At 49.2% G+C, this 22,884-nt stretch overlaps 1 protein-coding gene across 2 annotated transcripts in view; it reads left to right on the forward strand.

The window, feature by feature from the left end:
• PKNOX1 (PBX/knotted 1 homeobox 1) overlaps nucleotides 1-22,884 on the forward strand; it is a 362,665-nt gene that overhangs the window by 215,296 nt on the left and 124,485 nt on the right. For both annotated transcript variants that reach the window (XM_086935872.1, XM_086935873.1), the window contains one exon: nucleotides 9,529-9,699. In XM_086935872.1, the coding sequence (XP_086791998.1) occupies nucleotides 9,529-9,699 (171 nt within the window). The remainder of the gene's footprint in view (nucleotides 1-9,528; nucleotides 9,700-22,884) is intronic.

Consider the following 22,884-nt stretch of genomic DNA (forward strand, 5'->3'; position numbering starts at 1 on the left):
AAGCTGGTCTTGAAAATCACTGTCCGTATAACTGAGGCACAAACTGTTCCATCAGTAATCTTGCATTAGAGATTGCTACAGAGTGCAGTCTACAGGGCGGGCCTCGCATGCTATTCTGTCCAGCCCCCTGGGGTGTCTACAAACAGCAGGTGTAAACTTTTGTCTACTGCTTGTGCAGTGCATGCATCACGAAACTGCATTGTGTTTTGATGTCCCCATGGTGGCCAGAGGTTTCTGGCAGAATCGCCATTGCTGCTCTTTTTAAGGAGTGGATCAGATTTAGCGTTGCAGAAACACACCCGATACCCTCAAAGCCCCCCCTTTGAGAAAAGCACATAAGCTCAGTTTCTGGAAGACTGCCTTGAAGCTCCTGTTGTAAGTGGCGGATATAAGTAGCCTCTTTGTTGACATCGACTGAGATTGTCCCAGAGTTGGTAGGGAAGTTCGGCTCAGCTGACACAAATCCAGGGGTCAGAAGGTCCAGGAGTGAGTCCAGAGAAGGCCTGGCATAGGACATTCTTGAGTTTCCTTTTGAGCTTAGAACAATCTTTTTTTGTTGTCTACAAATCCGGTTCAAACTGTTCCAAATGTTGTGGATCACATGTTCTCAGAGTTTTTCCATTGGCATCCGTTTTGTGGAAGGACATGGGAGTGATCTGTTGTCAGATGCTGATCTCGGGTTGCCAAAAAGGCTGTCATTTTGGAATAGTGACTGCTTGCCTTTGACACTGTACAGAGCTGTGCTGCCTTTTGGTTAGGTTCTCGCCATACAGAATCCACATATACACACACACACACACACACACACACGTACACACACACGTACACACACGTACACACACACACGTACACACGTACACACACACACGTACACACACACACACACGTACACACACACACACACACGTACACACACACACACACACACACACACACATATATATATATGAACACAAAACTCCCTCCAAAGGAACGAGGCAGAGACCCAGGAGGATACAGTTGGAAGCAACTTTAATGAAAAAACTGGCGAATGCATTTCGGCAGACCACTGCCTTCCTCAGCGCCCAAAGCGTCCCAACTGTGCATTCACAGCATAGTGGTGAGTTCAACCCCCATGTACCTTGTTGGAGCAGGTACGCTCCTCCCCCTTTCAGCCAATTTCCACACCTGCGAACAAGAAACAGTTTGTCAAGAGTCAGTGCGGGGGGTACAACGAACAATGTCCAACCACTGGAACAAAGGAAAAGGACTGTGCATTTGTAGATGGGGTTTTCTTCATTGCCTACCATACACATTTCTCATGCCTCATTTCCCCACCTACTTCCTGCGAGCATAATGCAGTGGTAGTCCCTAAGACAGGTAGCCAACCCTGTATATCAAGGTGTGTGGCTGTGTGTGTGGGGGGGGCTCTGTGTGTGTCATTTGCGAGAGATAAAGCTAGTGGCATTGTAAATGACAATGCCATTTATTTATGTTAAAAAATACATAAATAAAAATAATGTCAAGAGCAATGCCAATAGCTCTAACTTTAACAAAGGCGAAACCATTGCATTGTAAATGCTTGTTAGGTTTTGCCTCGCCAAAAAGATGCGCTCTGCGCATCTTTTTTGCGCAGCAAAAACCTAATGAGAACTGTAGTGTGGCTTTGGGTCGGCCCTCGTCATTCATTGGCTGGCTCCGTAAATGGAGCCTAGCCATTGGATGAGGGGCCTGTCCGTCAATGCCGGACCAGACACGGGGGCGTTCCCGAGATTCTTTGGCTTTTGGCTACGTCAGCCGAAAGCCTCTTCTCGGGAACGCCCCCGAATCTGGTCCGGGATTGAGGGCACCCGCCGGGAAAGGGCATGAAGGTCAAACCAAGCTGCAGGGAGGTATCGCCGGCAGCCCGTCATCCGAGGAGATGGTTGGCTGCAGGGAAAGTAGGAGGCATGAAGATTATACCGAGTGCAGAGTGGTGCTTCAGAGTGGAGCTTCAGAGTGGAGCGCCAGAGTGGAGCTTCAGAGTGCAGAGTGGAGCTTCAGAGTGGAGCTTCAGAGTGGAGCTTCAGAGTGGAGCTTCAGAGTGGAGCTTCAGAGTGGAGCTTCAGAGTGGAGCTTCAGAGTGCAGAGTGGAGCTTCAGAGTGGAGCTTCAGAGTGGAGCTTCAGAGTGGAGCTTCAGAGTGGAGCTTCAGAGTGGAGCTTCAGAGTGGAGCTTCAGAGTGCAGAGTGGAGCTTCAGAGTGGAGCTTCAGAGTGGAGCTTCAGAGTGGAGCTTCAGAGTGCAGAGTGGAGCTTCAGAGTGGAGCTTCAGAGTGGAGCTTCAGAGTGGAGATTCAGAGTGGAGCTTCAGAGTGCAGAGTGGAGCTTCAGAGTGCAGAGTGGAGCTTCAGAGTGCAGAGTGGAGATTCAGAGTGCAGAGTGGAGATTCAGAGTGCAGAGTGGAGATTCAGAGTGCAGCTTCAGAGTGCAGAGTGGAGCTTCAGAGTGCAGAGTGGAGCTTCAGAGTGGAGCTTCAGAGTGGAGCTTCAGAGTGGAGCTTCAGAGTGCAGAGTGGAGCTTCAGAGTGGAGCTTCAGAGTGGAGCTTCAGAGTGGAGCTTCAGAGTGGAGCTTCAGAGTGGAGCTTCAGAGTGGAGCTTCAGAGTGGAGCTTCAGAGTGCAGAGTGGAGCTTCAGAGTGGAGCTTCAGAGTGCAGAGTGGAGCTTCAGAGTGGAGCTTCAGAGTGGAGCTTCAGAGTGGAGCTTCAGAGTGGAGCTTCAGAGTGGAGCTTCAGAGTGGAGCGTGGAGCTTCAGAGTGGAGCTTCAGAGTGGAGCTTCAGAGTGGAGCTTCAGAGTGGAGCTTCAGAGTGGAGCTTCAGAGTGCAGAGTGGAGCTTCAGAGTGGAGCTTCAAAGTGGAGCTTCAGAGTGGAGCTTCAGAGTGGAGCTTCAGAGTGGAGCTTCAGAGTGGAGCTTCAGAGTGCAGAGTGGAGCTTCAGAGTGGAGCTTCAGAGTGGAGCTTCAGAGTGGAGCTTCAGAGTGGAGCTTCAGAGTGCAGAGTGGAGCTTCAGAGTGCAGAGTGGAGCTTCAGAGTGCAGAGTGGAGCTTCAGAGTGCAGAGTGGAGCTTCAGAGTGGAGCTTCAGAGTGGAGCTTCAGAGTGCAGAGTGGAGCTTCAGAGTGGAGCTTCAGAGTGGAGCTTCAAAGTGGAGCTTCAGAGTGGAGCTTCAGAGTGCAGAGTGGAGCTTCAGAGTGGAGCTTCAGAGTGGAGCTTCAGAGTGGAGCTTCAGAGTGGAGCTTCAGAGTGGAGCTTCAGAGTGGAGCTTCAGAGTGCAGAGTGGAGCTTCAGAGTGGAGCTTCAGAGTGCAGAGTGGAGCTTCAGAGTGGAGCTTCAGAGTGGAGCTTCAGAGTGGAGCTTCAGAGTGGAGCTTCAGAGTGGAGCTTCAGAGTGGAGCTTCAGAGTGGAGCTTCAGAGTGCAGAGTGGAGCTTCAGAGTGGAGCTTCAGAGTGGAGCTTCAGAGTGGAGCTTCAGAGTGGAGCTTCAGAGTGGAGCTTCAGAGTGGAGCTTCAGAGTGGAGCTTCAAAGTGGAGCTTCAGAGTGGAGCTTCAGAGTGGAGCTTCAGAGTGGAGCTTCAGAGTGGAGCTTCAGAGTGCAGAGTGGAGCTTCAGAGTGGAGCTTCAGAGTGGAGCTTCAGAGTGCAGAGTAGCGCTTCAGAGTGGAGCTTCAGAGTGCAGAGTAGAGCTTCAGAGTGGAGCTTCAGAGTGGAGCTTCAGAGTGGAGCTTCAGAGTGGAGCTTCAGAGTGGAGCTTCAGAGTGGAGCTTCAGAGTGGAGCTTCAGAGTGGAGCTTCAGAGTGGAGCTTCAGAGTGCAGAGTGGAGCTTCAGAGTGGAGCTTCAGAGTGGAGCTTCAGAGTGGAGCTTCAGAGTGGAGCTTCAGAGTGGAGCTTCAGAGTGGAGCTTCAGAGTGGAGCTTCAGAGTGCAGAGTGGAGCTTCAGAGTGGAGCTTCAGAGTGGAGCTTCAGAGTGGAGCTTCAGAGTGGAGCTTCAGAGTGCAGAGTGGAGCTTCAGAGTGGAGCTTCAGAGTGGAGCTTCAGAGTGCAGAGTGGAGCTTCAGAGTGGAGCTATAGAGTGCAGAGTGGAGCTTCAGAGTGGAGCTTCAGAGTGCAGAGTAGAGCTTCAGAGTGGAGCTTCAGAGTGCAGAGTAGAGCTTCAGAGTAGAGCTTCAGAGTGGAGCTTCAGAGTGGAGCTTCAGAGTGGAGCTTCAGAGTGGAGATTCAGAGTGGAGAGTGGAGCTTCAGAGTGGAGATTCAGAGTGGAGAGTGGAGCTTCAGAGTGGAGATTCAGAGTGGAGAGTGGAGCTTCAGAGTGGAGATTCAGAGTGGAGAGTGGAGCTTCAGAGTGCAGAGTGGAGCTTCAGAGTGGAGCTTCAGAGTGCAGAGTGGAGCTTCAGAGTGGAGCTTCAGAGTGGAGCTTCAGAGTGGAGCTTCAGAGTGGAGCTTCAGAGTGGAGCTTCAGATTGGAGCTTCAAAGTGCAGAGTGGAGCTTCAGAGTGCAGAGTGGAGCTTCAGAGTGGAGCTTCAGAGTGGAGCTTCAGAGTGGAGCTTCAGAGTGGAGCTTCAGAGTGGAGCTTCAGAGCGGAGCTTCAGAGTGCAGAGTGGAGCTTCAGAGTGCAGAGTGGAGCTTCAGAGTGGAGCTTCAGAGTGCAGAGTGGAGCTTCAGAGTGGAGAGTGGAGCTTCAGAGTGCAGAGTGGAGCTTCAGAGTGGAGCTTCAGAGTGGAGCTTCAGAGTGGAGCTTCAGAGTGGAGCTTCAGAGTGGAGCTTCAGATTGGAGCTTCAAAGTGCAGAGTGGAGCTTCAGAGTGCAGAGTGGAGCTTCAGAGTGGAGCTTCAGAGTGGAGCTTCAGAGTGGAGCTTCAGAGCGGAGCTTCAGAGCGGAGCTTCAGAGCGGAGCTTCAGAGTGCAGAGTGGAGCTTCAGAGTGCAGAGTGGAGCTTCAGAGTGGAGCTTCAGAGTGCAGAGTGGAGCTTCAGAGTGGAGAGTGGAGATTCAGAGTGGAGAGTGGAGATTCAGAGTGGAGATTCAGAGTGGAGAGTGGAGATTCAGAGTGGAGAGTGGAGATTCAGAGTGGAGATTCAGAGTGGAGAGTGGAGCTTCAGAGTGGAGATTCAGAGTGGAGAGTGGAGCTTCAGAGTGGAGATTCAGAGTGGAGAGTGGAGCTTCAGAGTTGAGATTCAGAGTGCAGAGTGGAGCTTCAGAGTGCAGAGTGGAGCTTCAGAGTGCAGAGTGGAGCTTCAGAGTGGAGCTTCAGAGTGCAGAGTGGAGCTTCAGAGTGGAGCTTCAGAGTGCAGAGTGGAGCTTCAGAGTGGAGCTTCAGAGTGGAGCTTCAGAGTGGAGCTTCAGAGTGGAGCTTCAGAGTGCAGAGTGGAGCTTCAGAGTGGAGCTTCAGAGTGCAGAGTGGAGCTTCCGAGTGGAGCTTCCGAGTGGAGCTTCAGAGTGCAGAGTGGAGCTTCCGAGTGGAGCTTCCGAGTGGAGCTTCAGAGTGCAGAGTGGAGCTTCAGAGTGGAGCTTCAGAGTGGAGCTTCAGAGTGGAGCTTCAGAGTGGAGCTTCAGAGTGGAGCTTCAGAGTGCAGAGTGGAGCTTCCGAGTGGAGCTTCAGAGTGCAGAGTGGAGCTTCAGAGTGGAGCTTCAGAGTGGAGCTTCAGAGTGGAGCTTCAGAGTGCAGAGTGGAGCTTCAGAGTGGAGCTTCAGAGTGCAGAGTGGAGCTTCAGAGTGGAGCTTCAGAGTGGAGCTTCAGAGTGGAGCTTCAGAGTGCAGAGTGGAGCTTCAGAGTGGAGCTTCAGAGTGCAGAGTGGAGCTTCAGAGTGGAGCTTCAGAGTGCAGAGTGGAGCTTCAGAGTGGAGCTTCAGAGTGCAGAGTGGAGCTTCAGAGTGGAGCTTCAGAGTGGAGCTTCAGAGTGGAGCTTCAGAGTGGAGCTTCAGAGTGGAGCTTCAGAGTGCAGAGTGGAGCTTCAGAGTGGAGCTTCAGAGTGGAGCTTCAAAGTGGAGCTTCAGAGTGGAGCTTCAGAGTGCAGAGTGGAGCTTCAGAGTGGAGCTTCAGAGTGGAGCTTCAGAGTGGAGCTTCAGAGTGGAGCTTCAGAGTGGAGCTTCAGAGTGCAGAGTGGAGCTTCAGAGTGCAGAGTGGAGCTTCAGAGTGGAGCTTCAGAGTGGAGCTTCAGAGTGGAGCTTCAGAGTGGAGCTTCAGAGTGGAGCTTCAGAGTGGAGCTTCAGAGTGCAGAGTGGAGCTTCAGAGTGGAGCTTCAGAGTGGAGCTTCAGAGTGGAGCTTCAGAGTGGAGCTTCAGAGTGGAGCTTCAGAGTGCAGAGTGGAGCTTCAGAGTGGAGCTTCAGAGTGGAGCTTCAGAGTGGAGCTTCAGAGTGGAGCTTCAGAGTGGAGCTTCAGAGTGGAGCTTCAGAGTGCAGAGTGGAGCTTCAGAGTGGAGCTTCAGAGTGGAGCTTCAGAGTGGAGCTTCAGAGTGGAGCTTCAGAGTGGAGCTTCAGAGTGCAGAGTGGAGCTTCAGAGTGGAGCTTCAGAGTGGAGCTTCAGAGTGCAGAGTGGAGCTTCAGAGTGGAGCTTCAGAGTGGAGCTTCAGAGTGCAGAGTGGAGCTTCAGAGTGGAGCTTCAGAGTGGAGCTTCAGAGTGCAGAGTAGAGCTTCAGAGTGGAGCTTCAGAGTGCAGAGTAGAGCTTCAGAGTGGAGCTTCAGAGTGGAGCTTCAGAGTGGAGCTTCAGAGTGCAGAGTGGAGCTTCAGAGTGGAGCTTCAGAGTGGAGCTTCAGAGTGGAGCTTCAGAGTGGAGCTTCAGAGTGCAGAGTGGAGCTTCAGAGTGGAGCTTCAGAGTGCAGAGTGGAGCTTCAGAGTGGAGCTTCAGAGTGGAGCTTCAGAGTGGAGCTTCAGAGTGGAGCTTCAGAGTGGAGCTTCAGAGTGGAGCTTCAGAGTGGAGCTTCAGAGTGGAGCTTCAGAGTGCAGAGTGGAGCTTCAGAGTGGAGCTTCAGAGTGGAGCTTCAGAGTGCAGAGTGGAGCTTCAGAGTGCAGAGTAGAGCTTCAGAGTGGAGCTTCAGAGTGCAGAGTAGAGCTTCAGAGTGGAGCTTCAGAGTGGAGCTTCAGAGTGGAGATTCAGAGTGGAGAGTGGAGCTTCAGAGTGGAGATTCAGAGTGGAGAGTGGAGCTTCAGAGTGGAGATTCAGAGTGGAGAGTGGAGCTTCAGAGTGCAGAGTGGAGCTTCAGAGTGGAGCTTCAGAGTGCAGAGTGGAGCTTCAGAGTGGAGCTTCAGAGTGGAGCTTCAGAGTGGAGCTTCAGAGTGGAGCTTCAGAGTGCAGAGTGGAGCTTCAGAGTGCAGAGTGGAGCTTCAGAGTGGAGCTTCAGAGTGGAGCTTCAGAGTGGAGCTTCAGAGTGGAGCTTCAGAGTGGAGCTTCAGAGTGGAGCTTCAGAGTGGAGCTTCAGAGCGGAGCTTCAGAGTGCAGAGTGGAGCTTCAGAGTGCAGAGTGGAGCTTCAGAGTGGAGCTTCAGAGTGCAGAGTGGAGCTTCAGAGTGGAGCTTCCGAGTGGAGCTTCCGAGTGGAGCTTCAGAGTGCAGAGTGGAGCTTCCGAGTGGAGCTTCCGAGTGGAGCTTCAGAGTGCAGAGTGGAGCTTCAGAGTGGAGCTTCAGAGTGGAGCTTCAGAGTGGAGCTTCAGAGTGGAGCTTCAGAGTGGAGCTTCAGAGTGGAGCTTCAGAGTGGAGCTTCAGAGTGGAGCTTCAGAGTGCAGAGTGGAGCTTCAGAGTGCAGAGTGGAGCTTCAGAGTGCAGAGTGGAGCTTCAGAGTGGAGCTTCAGAGTGGAGCTTCAGAGTGGAGCTTCAGAGTGGAGCTTCAGAGTGGAGCTTCAGAGTGCAGAGTGGAGCTTCAGAGTGGAGCTTCAGAGTGGAGCTTCAGAGTGGAGCTTCAGAGTGGAGCTTCAGAGTGCAGATTCAGAGTGGAGCTTCAGAGTGGAGCTTCAGAGTGGAGATTCAGAGTGGAGCTTCAGAGTGGAGCTTCAGAGTGGAGCTTCAGAGTGGAGCTTCAGAGTGGAGCTTCAGAGTGGAGATTCAGAGTGCAGAGTGGAGCTTCAGAGTGGAGCTTCAGAGTGCAGAGTGGAGCTTCAGAGTGGAGCTTCAGAGTGCAGAGTGGAGCTTCAGAGTGGAGCTTCAGAGTGCAGAGTGGAGCTTCAGAGTGGAGCTTCAGAGCGGAGCTTCAGAGCGGAGCTTCAGAGTGCAGAGTGGAGCTTCAGAGCGGAGCTTCAGAGTGCAGAGTGGAGCTTCAGAGTGGAGCTTCAGAGTGGAGCTTCAGAGTGGAGCTTCAGAGTGGAGCTTCAGAGTGGAGCTTCAGAGTGGAGCTTCAGAGTGGAGCTTCAGAGTGGAGCTTCAGAGTGCAGAGTGGAGCTTCAGAGTGGAGCTTCAGAGTGGAGCTTCAGAGTGGAGCTTCAGAGTGCAGAGTGGAGCTTCAGAGTGGAGCTTCAGAGTGCAGAGTGGAGCTTCAGAGTGGAGCTTCAGAGTGGAGCTTCAGAGTGGAGCTTCAGAGTGGAGCTTCAGAGTGGAGCTTAGAGCTTCAGAGTGGAGCTTCAGAGTGGAGCTTCAGAGTGGAGCTTCAGAGTGGAGAGTGGAGATTCAGAGTGGAGCTTCAGAGTGGAGAGTGGAGATTCAGAGTGGAGCTTCAGAGTGGAGAGTGGAGATTCAGAGTGGAGCTTCAGAGTGGAGAGTGGAGATTCAGAGTGGAGATTCAGAGTGGAGAGTGGAGATTCAGAGTGGAGATTCAGAGTGGAGAGTGGAGATTCAGAGTGGAGATTCAGAGTGGAGAGTGGAGATTCAGAGTGGAGATTCAGAGTGGAGAGTGGAGCTTCAGAGTGGAGATTCAGAGTGGAGAGTGGAGCTTCAGAGTTGAGATTCAGAGTGCAGAGTGGAGAGTGGAGCTTCAGAGTGGAGAGTGGAGCTTCAGAGTGGAGAGTGGAGCTTCAGAGTGCAGAGTGGAGCTGCAGAGTGGAGCTTCAGAGTGGAGCTTCAGAGTGCAGAGTGGAGCTTCAGAGTGGAGCTTCAGAGTGGAGCTTCAGAGTGGAGCTTCAGAGTGCAGAGTGGAGCTTCAGAGTGCAGAGTGGAGCTTCAGAGTGCAGAGTGGAGATTCAGAGTGCAGAGTGGAGATTCAGAGTGCAGAGTGGAGATTCAGAGTGGAGCTTCAGAGTGCAGAGTGGAGCTTCAGAGTGGAGCTTCAGAGTGGAGCTTCAGAGTGGAGCTTCAGAGTGGAGCTTCAGAGTGCAGAGTGGAGCTTCAGAGTGCAGAGTGGAGCTTCAGAATGCAGAGTGGAGCTTCAGAGTGTCAAGAGCAATGCCAATAGCTCTAACTTTAACAAAGGCAAAACCATTGCATTGTAAATGCTTGTTCATGTGGTTTCAGGGGCTGGTCGGGTGGGAACAGTATTCAGATTGTGTTCAGAGATGGAGAGATTGACGTGTCATGGACACCCACGCTACAGGCATGCAATTTGTTCATAATATGTGAAAGAGTTATTTTGTTTTCTCAAAAAATATTTTTTCTTTCTCTAGATGGTGAAAGCGATCCAAGTTCTGCGAATTCATTTGCTGGAGCTCGAAAAAGTCAATGAACTGTGCAAGGATTTCTGCAGCCGCTACATTGCCTGCCTGAAAACTAAAATGAACAGTGAGACTCTTCTGAGCAGTGACTCTGGAAGTCCCTATTCTCCTGTGCAGCCCCAGGTACAACCACTTTCTTCTGATGCCGACACCTTCAATACATTATTCGATGATAGCCAAATTACTCTGTCAGCCACATTTCAAGTTCTCTTTGTTGAAGGCTGCATCCACTCCCATGTTCGTTCATGGACAGTCCTAGGGAGGACAAAATAGTGGTAGTGCAGACCAGGCACCCTCTCCTCACTCCCATGTGAAAAGCGCTGGAATTCTTCTGCTTAATAAAGTAGTCTTGCACACTTTATGCCTTGCTCCTCGTAATAGAACTCATGATATTTATTGCTCACAACGCAAGCGTTCTCATGCATTGCGTTTATGATGCAGCCATTGCCACGCAGGTAAGTACTACTCATGCCTTTGGCACTTCACAACACCGGACTTTACCAGTCAGGTAAGTGCTTTTTAAATTATGTTAAATAAGGGAATTAAGGGAAAGTAAGTGATGAAAGGTGTTTTAAGGGTTCAGGAATGGGTAAGTTAGGAGGTAGAAGGGGTAGTAAGGTGGTTTTTAGGATTCAGGCATGAGAAAGAGTACAGGGAGTAAAGGGTTTAGGGTTGAAGCATGGGGAAGGGTACAAAGGGTTTAAGGGCTCAGGGATTGGTAATATTGCAGGGTAGTGAACAGTTTGAAAGATGTGGGGATGAGTATGGAACAAGGAAGTAAGGAATGTTTTAAGGGTAATGGGATTGGGAGGTGTAGGAAGCTGGCTCTGTAAATACTATACAAAGTGGGGTATAGTGTGCACAGAGCCAGCTTCCTACATTGGTGGATCAGCGGTGGGATACACAACTTTGCATATGTTGGACGGTTACCACCTGATCACACAACAGAACTCTTAAATTGTCTTTAGAATTATGATTTTTCAAATTGGCATATTTTGCAAAATTACTAAAAGTCTTGTTAGGGTCTTGGTTAAGTCCCTTTCAAATTTTAGAAAATAAAGTCCCTGTAGCTACGGTTAGAAGTTTTTTTTAACAATATCTCAAAATAAAAACCCAGCTGTTAGTGAAAATAACCACAATGACATAGAGGACAGGGTTGAGGAGCTTGACCTCACTCCTTACCTTCATTTGTCTTTCAAGGAGGTAAGGTCCCTATGTAAACTTCAAAACATAACGATGGGTCCCCATCCCACCAAACAAAAGCTCCAGGAGCTGTTGGCTGGGTATGCTAAGGACCACACATCTGAAAATGGTGAAGACCAATCGGATGAGGAAGTAGAGGGAGGGAATGACCTGGTAGATCAACCCCCACCACTTCCTAGAGAGAAAAGGGTTCAAGTACCCTTGACTCCAAAAATCAACTTCTCAGTACCTAGATCTCACACAGCTGGGTCAGGCACTTCTGAGGAGCAAGTGGCCTGGGAAAGCTCACAAACATGGCAAGCCTTTGAAGCTTCCCCTTCTTGAACCCTGCCCATCCTGAGGGAGGAGGCTTGGCACCTCGTCCCAGGATGTGCATTGTTTCATGCCTCCGAATGCAGAAGGCTCTCGACCCAGGGGTCCAGAAACATGTCTGGTGGTGGCAGCTGAAAGCAGCCGCTCAGCCTACATACTAGTGGTAGGTTAGAGACCTCTGTGTGCATTTTTCATTAAATCCCACACTGGCATCAATGTGGGTTTAATGTGCTGAGAAGTTTGATACCAAACTTCTCAGTTTTCAGTGTAGCCATTATGGTATTGTGGAGTTCGTAATGACACACTCCCAGCACCATATACTCTTAATGGCAGCACTGCACTTACAATGACTACAAATGGATTTAGACACTGTAGGTTTACAGGGCTCATGCACCTGTACCCTCACCACTGGTATAGGGCACCCAGCTAGAGAGGTGACTGATCTATGCCAGAGCATTGGGTTGTAGGCATGGCACACAGGGATGTGTGCCATGTCAACTCTTCACTTTCTTCTGCACCAAGACACTCAGCCTGCAAAGGCAGTGTGAGTGTCATTGTACACGACCTTTAAGGGTGGCACAATAAGTGCTGTAGCCCTTAGAGGCCTTCTCTGGTCACAGTGCGCTGTGTACCTGTGGTACCATTTACCAGGGGCTCACCTGTGGCCAGAGATGCCAGTTGGGTTTAGGCTTCAATGCAGAAAGAACATAGGCCTTGGGTACCTGATTATTAGGAGCCCAGGGCACACTCAGCAATTCTGCAAACAGTGGGGGCTCACCATGCAGAAAGAGGACCCTTTCTCACAGGATTTCATCATGTTGTATTACATGCATGGTAAATGTATGCGTAGTAAATGAATGCATGGTAAGAAGTTATATTCAGTGTTGACATATTCTCCTCTTTTTCTAGCACCTTTACATTCACACCAAAGCTCTTTTAATATCTGTTGTAAAGCCATAGGCTTCTTTGGTCCCTGAGCATCTGAATTTATGGTACTTGCAGAAACTAGTGTCTGCTCTCTGGTGATCTGTACTCCATCTGACATTGTCACTTAGGGTCCTGCCATCCCCTATGCAGATGTGTGAACTCTGAGATACTAAGACTTAACCTTCTCTAAAGACTTGCAGACAACTAAGGTGTGACGTGGGCCCCAAAGAACTGAGACCACTATATCTAGTAGGCGAGGTAAATAACAAATTGATGTGCAAATATATTTGACAAATGTTGTCCAGAAATGAAGTGAGCATCTAAGGAAGATCCCCGTAGCTTTAACCACATGGCTGCTATGCCTTTCCCTCCTAGAATGCGATCCCTTTTGTGACATTTGCGATAGGTCTTTCTCACTCCTGTGACTTTTCATTCCCACAAAAGATATCCAGATCAAATCTGTCTCATTTGTTTTCCACATCTTGAGGTTTCTAAGTTATCCAGGTTTGTGGATCCTCCAAGCGGAACTTAGAAAATAATTATAGTGTAGATATATATATATTTTTTAATTGGGGGAAAAGTGCTGTGCAAAAGAAGGCATATTTCTTTATCTACAAATGTCACTTACAAAAGGTTTGTTATTGAAAGATCACCATCTTGCCAACTTTAGTAGAGTTGAAAAAGAAAAACTATCTTTTTACCACAGATTTTGCGATTGTGTTGGCCCATTTTCCCCCCTAATTTAAGTTGTTGCAACCTACTTGCAGCTTGCGGTTAAACCAATGGGCGAATGCAGAAAGGTAGACATTTCTGAAAACAATACAACATTTTCGAATTCAGCAAGGGGTATTTTTTGTCTTGATAACCAATTCTACAGAAGTAATATACTGTTCCGTTCGTCAAACCCTTCTGGTCACATGGATATATGTTTGCTGGTTGTCCAAATATACTTATCTGATATCCGCATATTCCTTACCGTATAATATTCCCCAGGCATCAGACTGGATGCGGAAATGTTTGGTGAGCAGCACCCCTGCGCACCATTAGGTGGCATTGTTCAGCTCTGCATGACGTCTTCTGTGCCAGAAGTGACTTGCACCGTGCCTATAAAGGCGCCATCCCACCGCACGGACATTAGTTCTTTTCTTTCTGCAACATCAGCGCAGATCCGGAGAAGAGCTACCCCAAGTCACTTTTAATTGACCTTTTTTTTTACTTTGTTGAAGATTTTTTGAAGCTTTGTCTCCTAGAATGACAGAAGGCAGGTTTGAAGCCATGTTGCATCTGTCCTAGACAGTTGTCGGTGACGGACCTGCATTTGGTTTGTCTCTAGTGCCTTAAGCGAGACCACTACGCCAAGAAATGTGAGCATTGCTGCACCATGCATCCTAAGGCGCTAAGCGAGAGCTCCCTCAAGCTCCTCGCTGCCAAATGTCAATTAACTCCGAAATGCTCCAGGTCTCAGTAGCGAGGAAAGTCCTGAGATCGTTCGCAGTCGTACCCAGAGATTGTTGTCCCACTCCAAATCGTCAGGTAAGTCCCACAAAAAGAAAAAGAAGTCGAAGAGGTCTTCGACTTCACCCCACAAATCTTCGGACAATTCAGGGACTGTCGGCACTCCATGCCTAGCTGTATGATTGAGTCTGATCTTGGGCCGTCTCTGCGTTTCCCAGAATTTATGGGATCCAGCGCAACCCTCACCCAACTATAGGAATTGTATGAGGTCATGCACCTCATTTTTGGTCCCCCTGACACCTCTGGAGTGCCCTTGGGTCCGGGAGGGGGCCTACTGGTCTTTGCGTTGCGGGTTCTGCCTCGGGTCCAGTTAGGCACCAATGATCCATTGACAGATCCGGAGCAGCGTCGGTCGAGCCACCCCGACCCACCTTGGCGCCCGCTCCAGTGCCGACGCCCCTGATCCTCCATCGCTCTGCGGTGGTGCCACCCCGGTCATCATTCCTGACTTCAATAAGGACCGGAGAGGTGTTGAATGGGTGTAGACTCCCTATATCGGAGTCAGTGCCTCAATTATATGACAGGCCTGAATTGGGCGATGATTGGGAGTGCTCTTGGACTCTCTGGCAGATTCCAGTGGACTGGATACCTCCCTAGACAATGGCTTGGTCTCTCTCACTTCTGTGACTATGGAGGAGAGTGCCTCATTCTCAATGATGGTGCATAGGACCTTAGCTACTTTCACTTGCAGTCAAGACAAATGTCTTGAGGGCGGTGCTTCAGCTTGGAGTTGTCCCTTCCGAACCATCACTCCTATTCATTGTAGTCCTTACTGACATCCTACTCGGGGGCAGGACATGCCCTCCACCAGGCCTCCTGTGCATTGGACAATTGCTGCCACCATCACCCGCCCCAAGAGACCCCTGTTTTTTAACCCAGCACCCCACCCTGAAAGCTTAATGGTCCAGATCTCCACCTCGAAAGTCAAACCTGTGCATTACCTACCACTCCACTTGTTAGGGAATCCAGAAGGCTGGATACCTTTGGGAAGGGGATGTTCTCTTCTGCCAGCTTGGAACTGTGGTCGATGAATAGTGCATGCTTCTTGGGCCGAGACTCCCATATGATCTTGGACTCAAATGCACAAATGCTGCCCATGGTTTCGGAGAAGGCCTGAGCAATTGCTGAGAAAGAGGTAGTCGAGTTCACCAGAAGATGTGGTCTGGACACGACAGACTCACTGAGCAGGTCGATTTTGTCAGTGGCCCTAAGGCACCTTGGCTGGTTGAGAACCATGAGCTTTCGGGGGAAGTCCAAGCTTCGCTCATGAATGCTCCCATTTGTTTGGAGAGAAGGCGGACTCCGGGTTGGATCGCTTTAAAGACAGCAGGGCTACAGCTAGGTCCTTGGGCCTTTCCATTTGCTCCCTTGCCAATTCAGGTCTGCTTCTGCCCCTTTCATGCCCATGGAAGGGGTTTCCAGCTGCACCTTTACACTCACAGCCATCATTGCTCTTTTCTCTCTCTCACTCTTTATTCTTACCCATTTGTCTCCGGCTGCCGCATTCATTCCTTTCTACCTTTCACTCTCTCATTCACCCTTTCTCTTCTCTCACTTTTCTTGATATCTAGCCCCCTCTTCGTCTCTGTCAGTCTTTCGCTTCCACTGAATATCTATTCCTTTGTGCCTCTACCACTCCATTCCTCTATTCTTCCTCTTTGCCTGTTTCACTGTGTCCCTCCATGTGGGGGAAAGTACTACCAAACATCTGAAAGAGTGGGGCTTAGTAACAACAAACAAATGGATCTTGAATATATATATATATTTCTTTTGTCATTTAAAGAAAATAGGTGAGAAGTCTTTTAATGAAGCCAATGGCTTATTCTTGGATCCCCGGACAAAAATAACAGTGACATCTGGTTGCTTAAACCCCCGGGGATCCAACGAAACCGGCTGCTAAGATCCTAATAGAGGTAAGCACCGAGGGCGGGAAGCGCTTCGCCCAGTTACACAAGATGAGACTTCTTCCTCACATTTCACTTATATCATAATCATTGGACTTTACGTGTGTTGCGAAATTTCAGGATATTATTGTATCAAAAATTATTAACTCATCCCAACTCCTCCATATTCTGATTCTTTTTCTTGAGGAGCTAGCAAGGTCCAATCTATGAATCCGTCTCCTCGAGGCAACTCAATACAATATTACTGGGGGTTGAGAGGTAATCCATTTTAAACAAATGTCCCTCCTTGCAAGAAGAATCCTCAAAAATATGAGGGAGACCTTTGAGTTAGACATATTGTGGCTGATACTCTCCTCTGGGAGGACCCCAAAAATAACCAAAATCAGGCTTACCTTGATCTCTTGCCCCAGAACCTCTGAGACAATCTTACCAATATCTTGCCAGAAGCCCTGGATAGGAGGACACTGCCAAAACATGTGCATGTCATCCGCCTCGTCAGAGGCGCACTTCAAACAGGCCTTCCGATGATCACCTCCCAGTTTAGACAATTTCTTCGGGGTCCAGTATGACCTATGGAGTGTGAACAGATGGTTCCTCTAAAGATAGGCTGCTTTGACCACATTCCATAAAGTGCGCATCGATACTTGCCATAAGTATGTTACGTTGGTCGAAGGCAGGTCTCCTCTCCAGCATTCCTCCATAGGTACTAAGGGTGGTTCCTCCTTAATCAAAGCCAATACCATTTGGAGACCTCCTTACGTTGAAAGAGAGGGCCTCGTAGAAAAAGTTCATGTTCTTCATTTACTTCGCCTTCTTTATCTAGGTGAGTGGCCCAGCCGGGTAACTGATAAAACTTAAGGCTTGAGAGTCTTTGATGTGTGATATTGTACATCCCATGGAAGAAGTTTGTTTTCATGAAGCAGTTGACCCCAGTTCAAAATACCTTCTTCTAATAATGAGGTCGATAGGCCATCTTTTAGGCAGGCTCGAGTACCTGGGGAGTTCCAAATAGGGGCCCCTGCTCTATAATATGGAATCTTCAGGATCTTCCTCATTTGATATCAAACTTCGCAGGCAGATCTTAAAACCTTAAGTTTAATTTTCTCAAAGTATTTTTGATGTTTAAACTTGAACAAACAGCCATCACCCCCCTGTAGAGTATTTTTAGACATTGCTAGAAACAGGAGAGGGAAACAGGAAGAATTAAATAGGAGGGACCTTACGTTCTTTAGTTGAAAGGCCAAACAATAAAAACGGAAATCAGGACTAGCTATACTCCCTCTACATTTGCACATCACAGCTCCCTCCATGCAATCCTCACCCCCTTATTGGACCAGAGAAAACTATTTATAATACCTTTTAATTCTTTCAAAGAGGACTGATCAAAAGATAAGGGGATCGTGTAGAAGATGAAAGTGAATTTCGGCAGGATTGAAATTTTGATCAAATTGGAGCGGCCCAGGCTGGACAATGGAAGACTACTCCAAGATCTTAATAATACAGCAACTTCTTTCCGTTTAAAGTCAAGATTTACTAAGGCCAACTTAGTAATATCTTGTGTGATTTGTATACCTAAAGAACGGATTTGCTGCTTAACTGGTACATTCCCTGGTGGTGTGTTCAGTGGGTCTTGAATATTGTTCAGAATGGATAGTCTCTTCAATTCAGGGCCCCTCCTCCTTTAGTTCCACCAATCAAAACATCTGCTTTTCAGAAAGACCTACTGCAAAAAGAAGTCAACTCTCTATTGCAGAAGCATGCTGTGGAGGAGGTTCCTTCTCACCAGAGGACCGGGGATGTATCCCTGATTGGTGTGAAAGAAAGAACCAAAAGAAGAATTCAGACCCTTCTAGATCTGTGAGTACTAAACAAGTATATAAAGAAAGAAAAATTCAGAATGTTGGCATTACGCATATTTATCTGTAACTCCATCAAGGAGAGGGATCTCCAGGATGCCTACTTTCACATTCCAATATCTGCAAAGCATCAACGTTTTCTTCAAAGTAAAATCATTACCAATACAAGATCCTACATTTTGGACTAAAATCAGCTGTACACATTTTTTTGAAATGTATTGCTGTCTCTGCAGCGCATCTAAGGAAGTAAAAGATCTTTGTTTATCCTTACCTGGACGGGACAATTGGTTAATAAAGGGTATGTCACCAGCGGAGACCAAAAAACATTACCAATTCTGTCTCCAGATGCTAACCAATCTGGGTCTGCTGGTAAACCTCGGAAAGTTTACAACCTGCCTAATTAAAAAAAATACAGTACTTTTGAGCAATATAGGATACCCAATCCACAAAAGTGTATCCTTCGGAGAGGAGGTTATCATCAGTCAATGTAAGTGTCATGATCTCTTACATACTCGCCATCCAACAGCGAGACAGACTGCATCCCTACTAGGTTCTTTGGCGTCTTGCTTCTTTCTAGCTCCACATACAAGACTACGCATGAGGCTCCTGCAGCAATACCTAGAAGACAAGTGGAATTAGCTCTCGGACCAATGGGAAGAGAAACTGACTTTATCACAAGGCAATTCAGTCTCTCTCATTGTGGAAACAACCAAAGAACCTCTTGATAGGAGTACCATTCCATCAGGACCTGCCAAATCAAACACTGATCACAGATTTCTCTCTCCAAGGATGGGGAGCTCATATGGGCCACTCGCAAACCCAAGGAATTTGGTTGGAGAAAGAAAAGACTTATGTCAATCGTCTGGAATTGAGAGTTGGTCATCTGACCCTGAAATCTTTTCTTCCATCAATAACAATCGAATTCCCTTCCTGTTCGGACCGACAATACAACAATTCATTACATGAACAAACAAGGGGGTACACACCTGCGACCTCAATCTCATTAAGCTCAACCCATGTAGAAATGGTTAGTAGCCAGAAGCCTAATCATGACGGCCATTTATCTTCCAGGAATATATACTCTCAGATACACTCAGCTGGGTATTGCAGGAAAATGGCAACAGGGTTTAAACAACTAAGTCGTACAAGACATTTTCCAAGACTTGGGATATCCGTAAATAGATTTGTTTGCAGTCCCAAGCAACAAAAATGCAGAGACTGCGCAGCAATTTGCTTCCAACCAGGGTTGAAAGGGAATGCCCTTTTGATAAATTGGTCAGGGAAATTTCTGTACCTACAGGTCCAAGACCAGGATGATAATGATAGCACTAGAATAGCCTCATCAATGGTGTTTCACATATTTTCTTCACCTATCACATCAGAGATTGCTGTGCAGACAGGATCTCGCTTACAAGTTCAGGGGACAGATACTGCACCCCAACCTTCCATCACTGAACTTGACAGCTTGGCTCCTGAATTCCATTATGGCCATGTAGGCCAACCACAAGACTGCATGGACATTTTTTAGAGCGTTTAAAAGACATTCCATGAGAAAATCGGATACCTTTAATTGGAAAAGATTTTACTTATGGTGCATTCAAACCAGACACAATCCTATCTTGTATCAAGACTAAGTGATTATACCCTACTTTCTTAATTCGTTAAAGTCTTCCATTAAAGTTAATTTTGTGGTTATAACTGCCTATAGAAAATCTCATCACAAATCTAGTTCTTTAAAATACCTGTAATTAAGGACTTCTTAAAGGGGCTTAAAAAAGTATTCCCTTCAATTAACTCACCATCTCCTCCTTGGGAACTTAATATTGTTCTCTCCAAACTAATAGGTCCCCGATTTGAACCCATTCATAAAGCCTCTTTACAGCATCTGACCTGTAATTGGGATCCACCCACGTCTGTTACCTGAAATGGGAAGTTCTTTTTTTATTAACATATCTGCCCCCTTGGAAAATCCTGCAAGGGTAGTGTAGCATATCCACCCCCTTAGAAATCTGCAGTGGGACTTCTGTAGATGAGTTTTCTGTAGGAAAACAATATCGGGGTGCACCCGCTCGATATATTGCACCACCAGACCACTCTCAATTTTTCTGCCTACACCATTGACGTTCCAGGTCGGTAGCATGCGTAGCGGATCCTCTAATGGGGCACCTTACGCCATAGGAATGGAGTAAGAATGATTCCCTGTGTCTGCATGTATCCAGTGAGACAAGATTGTGACCGTATGCAACCAAACATTAAACCCTAACAAATCCCTCCCCACCCCCCACTCCTCGATTATCCCCCCCAGCACTGAACCAAAACCTCTAGCCCAAAAAAAGCATCAAGAGAGCATGGGAGGTCTGTAGCCCTCCATCCAGCCAATATTTACAACTCCCAAATGTGGAATACTGTAATAGTGAACTTGAAACCTAAGGAAAAAAGGAGAGAAGAAAGCAGGAAGGGAGAAAGAAACCAACACTCTCCCAGAAACTTCTGAGAGCTGTAGAGGGGCGGGTTAGAGGTTCCAATCACCCCATTAACTTCGATATTGACTTACTTCTGCCATTCTGTTGCTACTCCCATCTTGTTCCACTATGTCAGTTATCCCGGAGGGGTCGCTATCTGCATATCTATGTTCCAGGCATGCTATCTCCTTGGCCAGTGGGCGCAGGGCATCTGTATCTGAGGAGAGGTCTCTGTCTGTTACACACGGAGTCTGGACGCTCTGTTCACAAGCAGGTTTTGACTTTTTGCGTAGCATCAGTGCCTCGCCCTCGGAGTCTGAGGATGTCCCCTGTCCCGCTTTTGTTCCACCATCGGGATCGCCTTACCCCAAGGCCATCAGCTCAGCTTCGCTTCCATCTCCCATTGCGACGCATCTTGGGTCATGTCCCTGCCGAATAGGGACCACCCCCACTATGTTGCTCTCCCCGGTCTTCCACACAGGCGGATGTTCCTCCGACCGGCCCCAGGCTTCCTCCAGCGGGAAAGTAAAATGTCCTGCCCTTGAAGATAAGTTTAAGCTTTGCTGGAAAGAGCAACCTGTAATTCAATAGTTCAATTGGAGGGCTTATAATTTAGCCTAGACAGAGGTGCATAATTGCTATTGCACCTCTCGGGTATAATCAAGGAATACCATGATTTTTGAATTTCCTTATCGAATCTCTCCCAGGTGGCGGACCTCTCATGTCTCTGTTCAAAAAGCGGGCTATCACCGGACACTGGGAGGCATCTGTATCAGTCAGTGCTCTGTGGGAACGTTCTATAATAAGGCAGGGGAAGAACTGGTTGGATGGGAGGGAGGCATGCAGCCATTTGGCCAGAAAGGCCCCCTTGTTGGGACCCTCGACCCCCTCCAGAAATCCCACAAAGCGTAGGTTATTGCTTCAAGCACGATTTTCCATATCCTCCACCCTCCGTTGAAGGCCTTTTGTCACAGCGCCTAGCTTTGATGCCTCCTTCCGTAGTCCATGGGATACGTCCTCCACCTCAGAGATTCTGGCCTTTGCCCTGGTGAACCTCCGAAATGCTCAGTAAATCCTGCCATAGAAGGTATTATTCTGATCAGACCTCTCCGATCTTACCCTTCAGAGTTTCTCGAGAGGACTGGATTGCCAACAACCGGGTTGCGCTATCCGGCACTGCTGGAACGCTCGGGTCCGCCACTGTTGAAGGCACCACCAGCCTTGTGAAGTGGTCTAGTTTGCCTTGCATTGGGGTTTTGTGATCTTTATCCTTGGCCATGGTGCTCCCCACTCCAGGCCCTGCTCAGATAAACTCCCACAGTGTGGCAGGCTTCAGTAATCAATCAATCAATCAGGGTTTTATGTAACGCGCTACTCACCCTTGAGAGTCTCAAGGTGTAATGGGGGTAGTGCAGCTCCGGTTCAGTCAAAGAGCCAGGTCTTGAGATTCTTCCTGAAGATGTGCAGGGTCGGGAAGTGTCTGATGTTAGCTGGGAGCTCTTTCCAGGCCTTGGCTGCTACGTAGGAGAAGGATCTTCCGTAATGATGGACCCTCTGTGTAGGCCAGGGGTCATTAACAGGAGTCCATTGTGTCGTTGGGGAGTGAGGAGCATACACCCCGAACCACCCCCTCCCCAGGGGCCAGCAGGCAGGAGCATACGTGAGGCGCAAGAGGATGGGTGGTGCAAGACTGCCCCCATCGAAAGAACAAAGAAGCGTCCGGGGCCCGCTTGCGCAGCAGCAGCCTTAAAGCACATGCAGCCCCCAGATGAGTTGATAGTCCCAGAAGCCGAAGTGCCCCCTTCACTTCTCCCATGAGGTCAGCAGTCTAGTAGGCTGCTGACATGATTCAGACTAGTGACGGGTAAAGTTCCAGCCGAACAGCCAGGGTATCTTCATCATATGGTGGTCCTGAAAGTGGCTGGCATATGCCAGAAAAACCACATACCTAGCGTGGCCAACCTGGCAAGGCGACACCCCGGGCCCCAGCAGGAAGCCCCCCTGCACAATCTGCGGTAGTCATTAATGGAAGCACCAATGGGGGGCAGCACCCCTCAGTGTGTAGTGCAGCACGAGCGGCCCTGAATGACGAAGGGACAGCAGTATTATATCCCCCCTCAGGTATCAACGATTTTGGCTGACAGTGTCTTGCCCTTTGGTACCCCAAGAAGCAGTTGTGTTCCGTTACATGTCAGTGGCACTTGGAAGGATAATGGGGAGCAGAAACTGTTGTGCATGGGGCGCCTTCCCGTAGGCAGAGACGGGCAGATATGGGCAGGGAAGACAGCAGGTACAGTCGCACCATTAATCCAGGAAGCACCTACGATCTCACTCTCCGCGCCCATCGCAGCCCAGCAGGCGCCCCTCACCGCTATTAACTCTAGCCCCGTCCCAGACTCGGCCAGTTAGGGCGGGAAGGTCCCGTCGTCTGTGAAGGTGTAGTTCCAGAGGGAAGGAGACGGCCTGCTCCACTTTCCTGCAAAGGCACTTTCCGCCGCAGCCCCTGTCGTCCTGTCCAGCGTCTGCCCTAGCCGCGGTCAGGAGTGGCAGGCGAGTCACCCGTCCGGGCCCGCGGAGATTGAACGACGGACCGTCAGCCCCGCCGGCCAACGCTCAGTTGTAGCGAGTCCTCATATGCGCCTACCGACAGGGCGGCGATCAGGCCTCTTGTTGCATCTCTGGCCCTCCCACGGAGAAGAGTTAGATAAGTGCCCTCTGGGCAACTGGTCTTTCGCCTCACGACCAGCTCCCCGCGGGCCCGGGCCCAGCACCGGCCACAGGCCTCTCGTCACTCCTCCCAGGGAGGAGAGGGAGAGAAGTGCCCCGTGGCCAACTGGTCTTTCTCTTCACGGCGACCTCCTCGTGGGCCGTGGCCTAGCACCGTCTGCGGGCCCCAGAAGGGGCCATCGGGTCTCGCCGCGGTCTTTGATTGTCCATACAGGGACAAATCGGTTCCCCAGACCCTGTGGATGTTAGCGCTTCTGCGGGCAAGGCCGATGGCAGGCAGTGAGCAGGATAAGGGATGGATTACGGAGGATTGCAGTGCGGAGCTCTATGAAGACCGGCTGCCATCTTGGGCTCGCAAGCCCCGCCCTCCTTTTAATTACAAAGGTATTGGTACCTTCAGGC

The sequence above is a fragment of the Lissotriton vulgaris genome, chromosome 8 (genome assembly GCF_964263255.1).
Source record: "Lissotriton vulgaris chromosome 8, aLisVul1.2, whole genome shotgun sequence".
Classification (NCBI taxonomy): Eukaryota; Metazoa; Chordata; class Amphibia; order Caudata; family Salamandridae; genus Lissotriton; species Lissotriton vulgaris.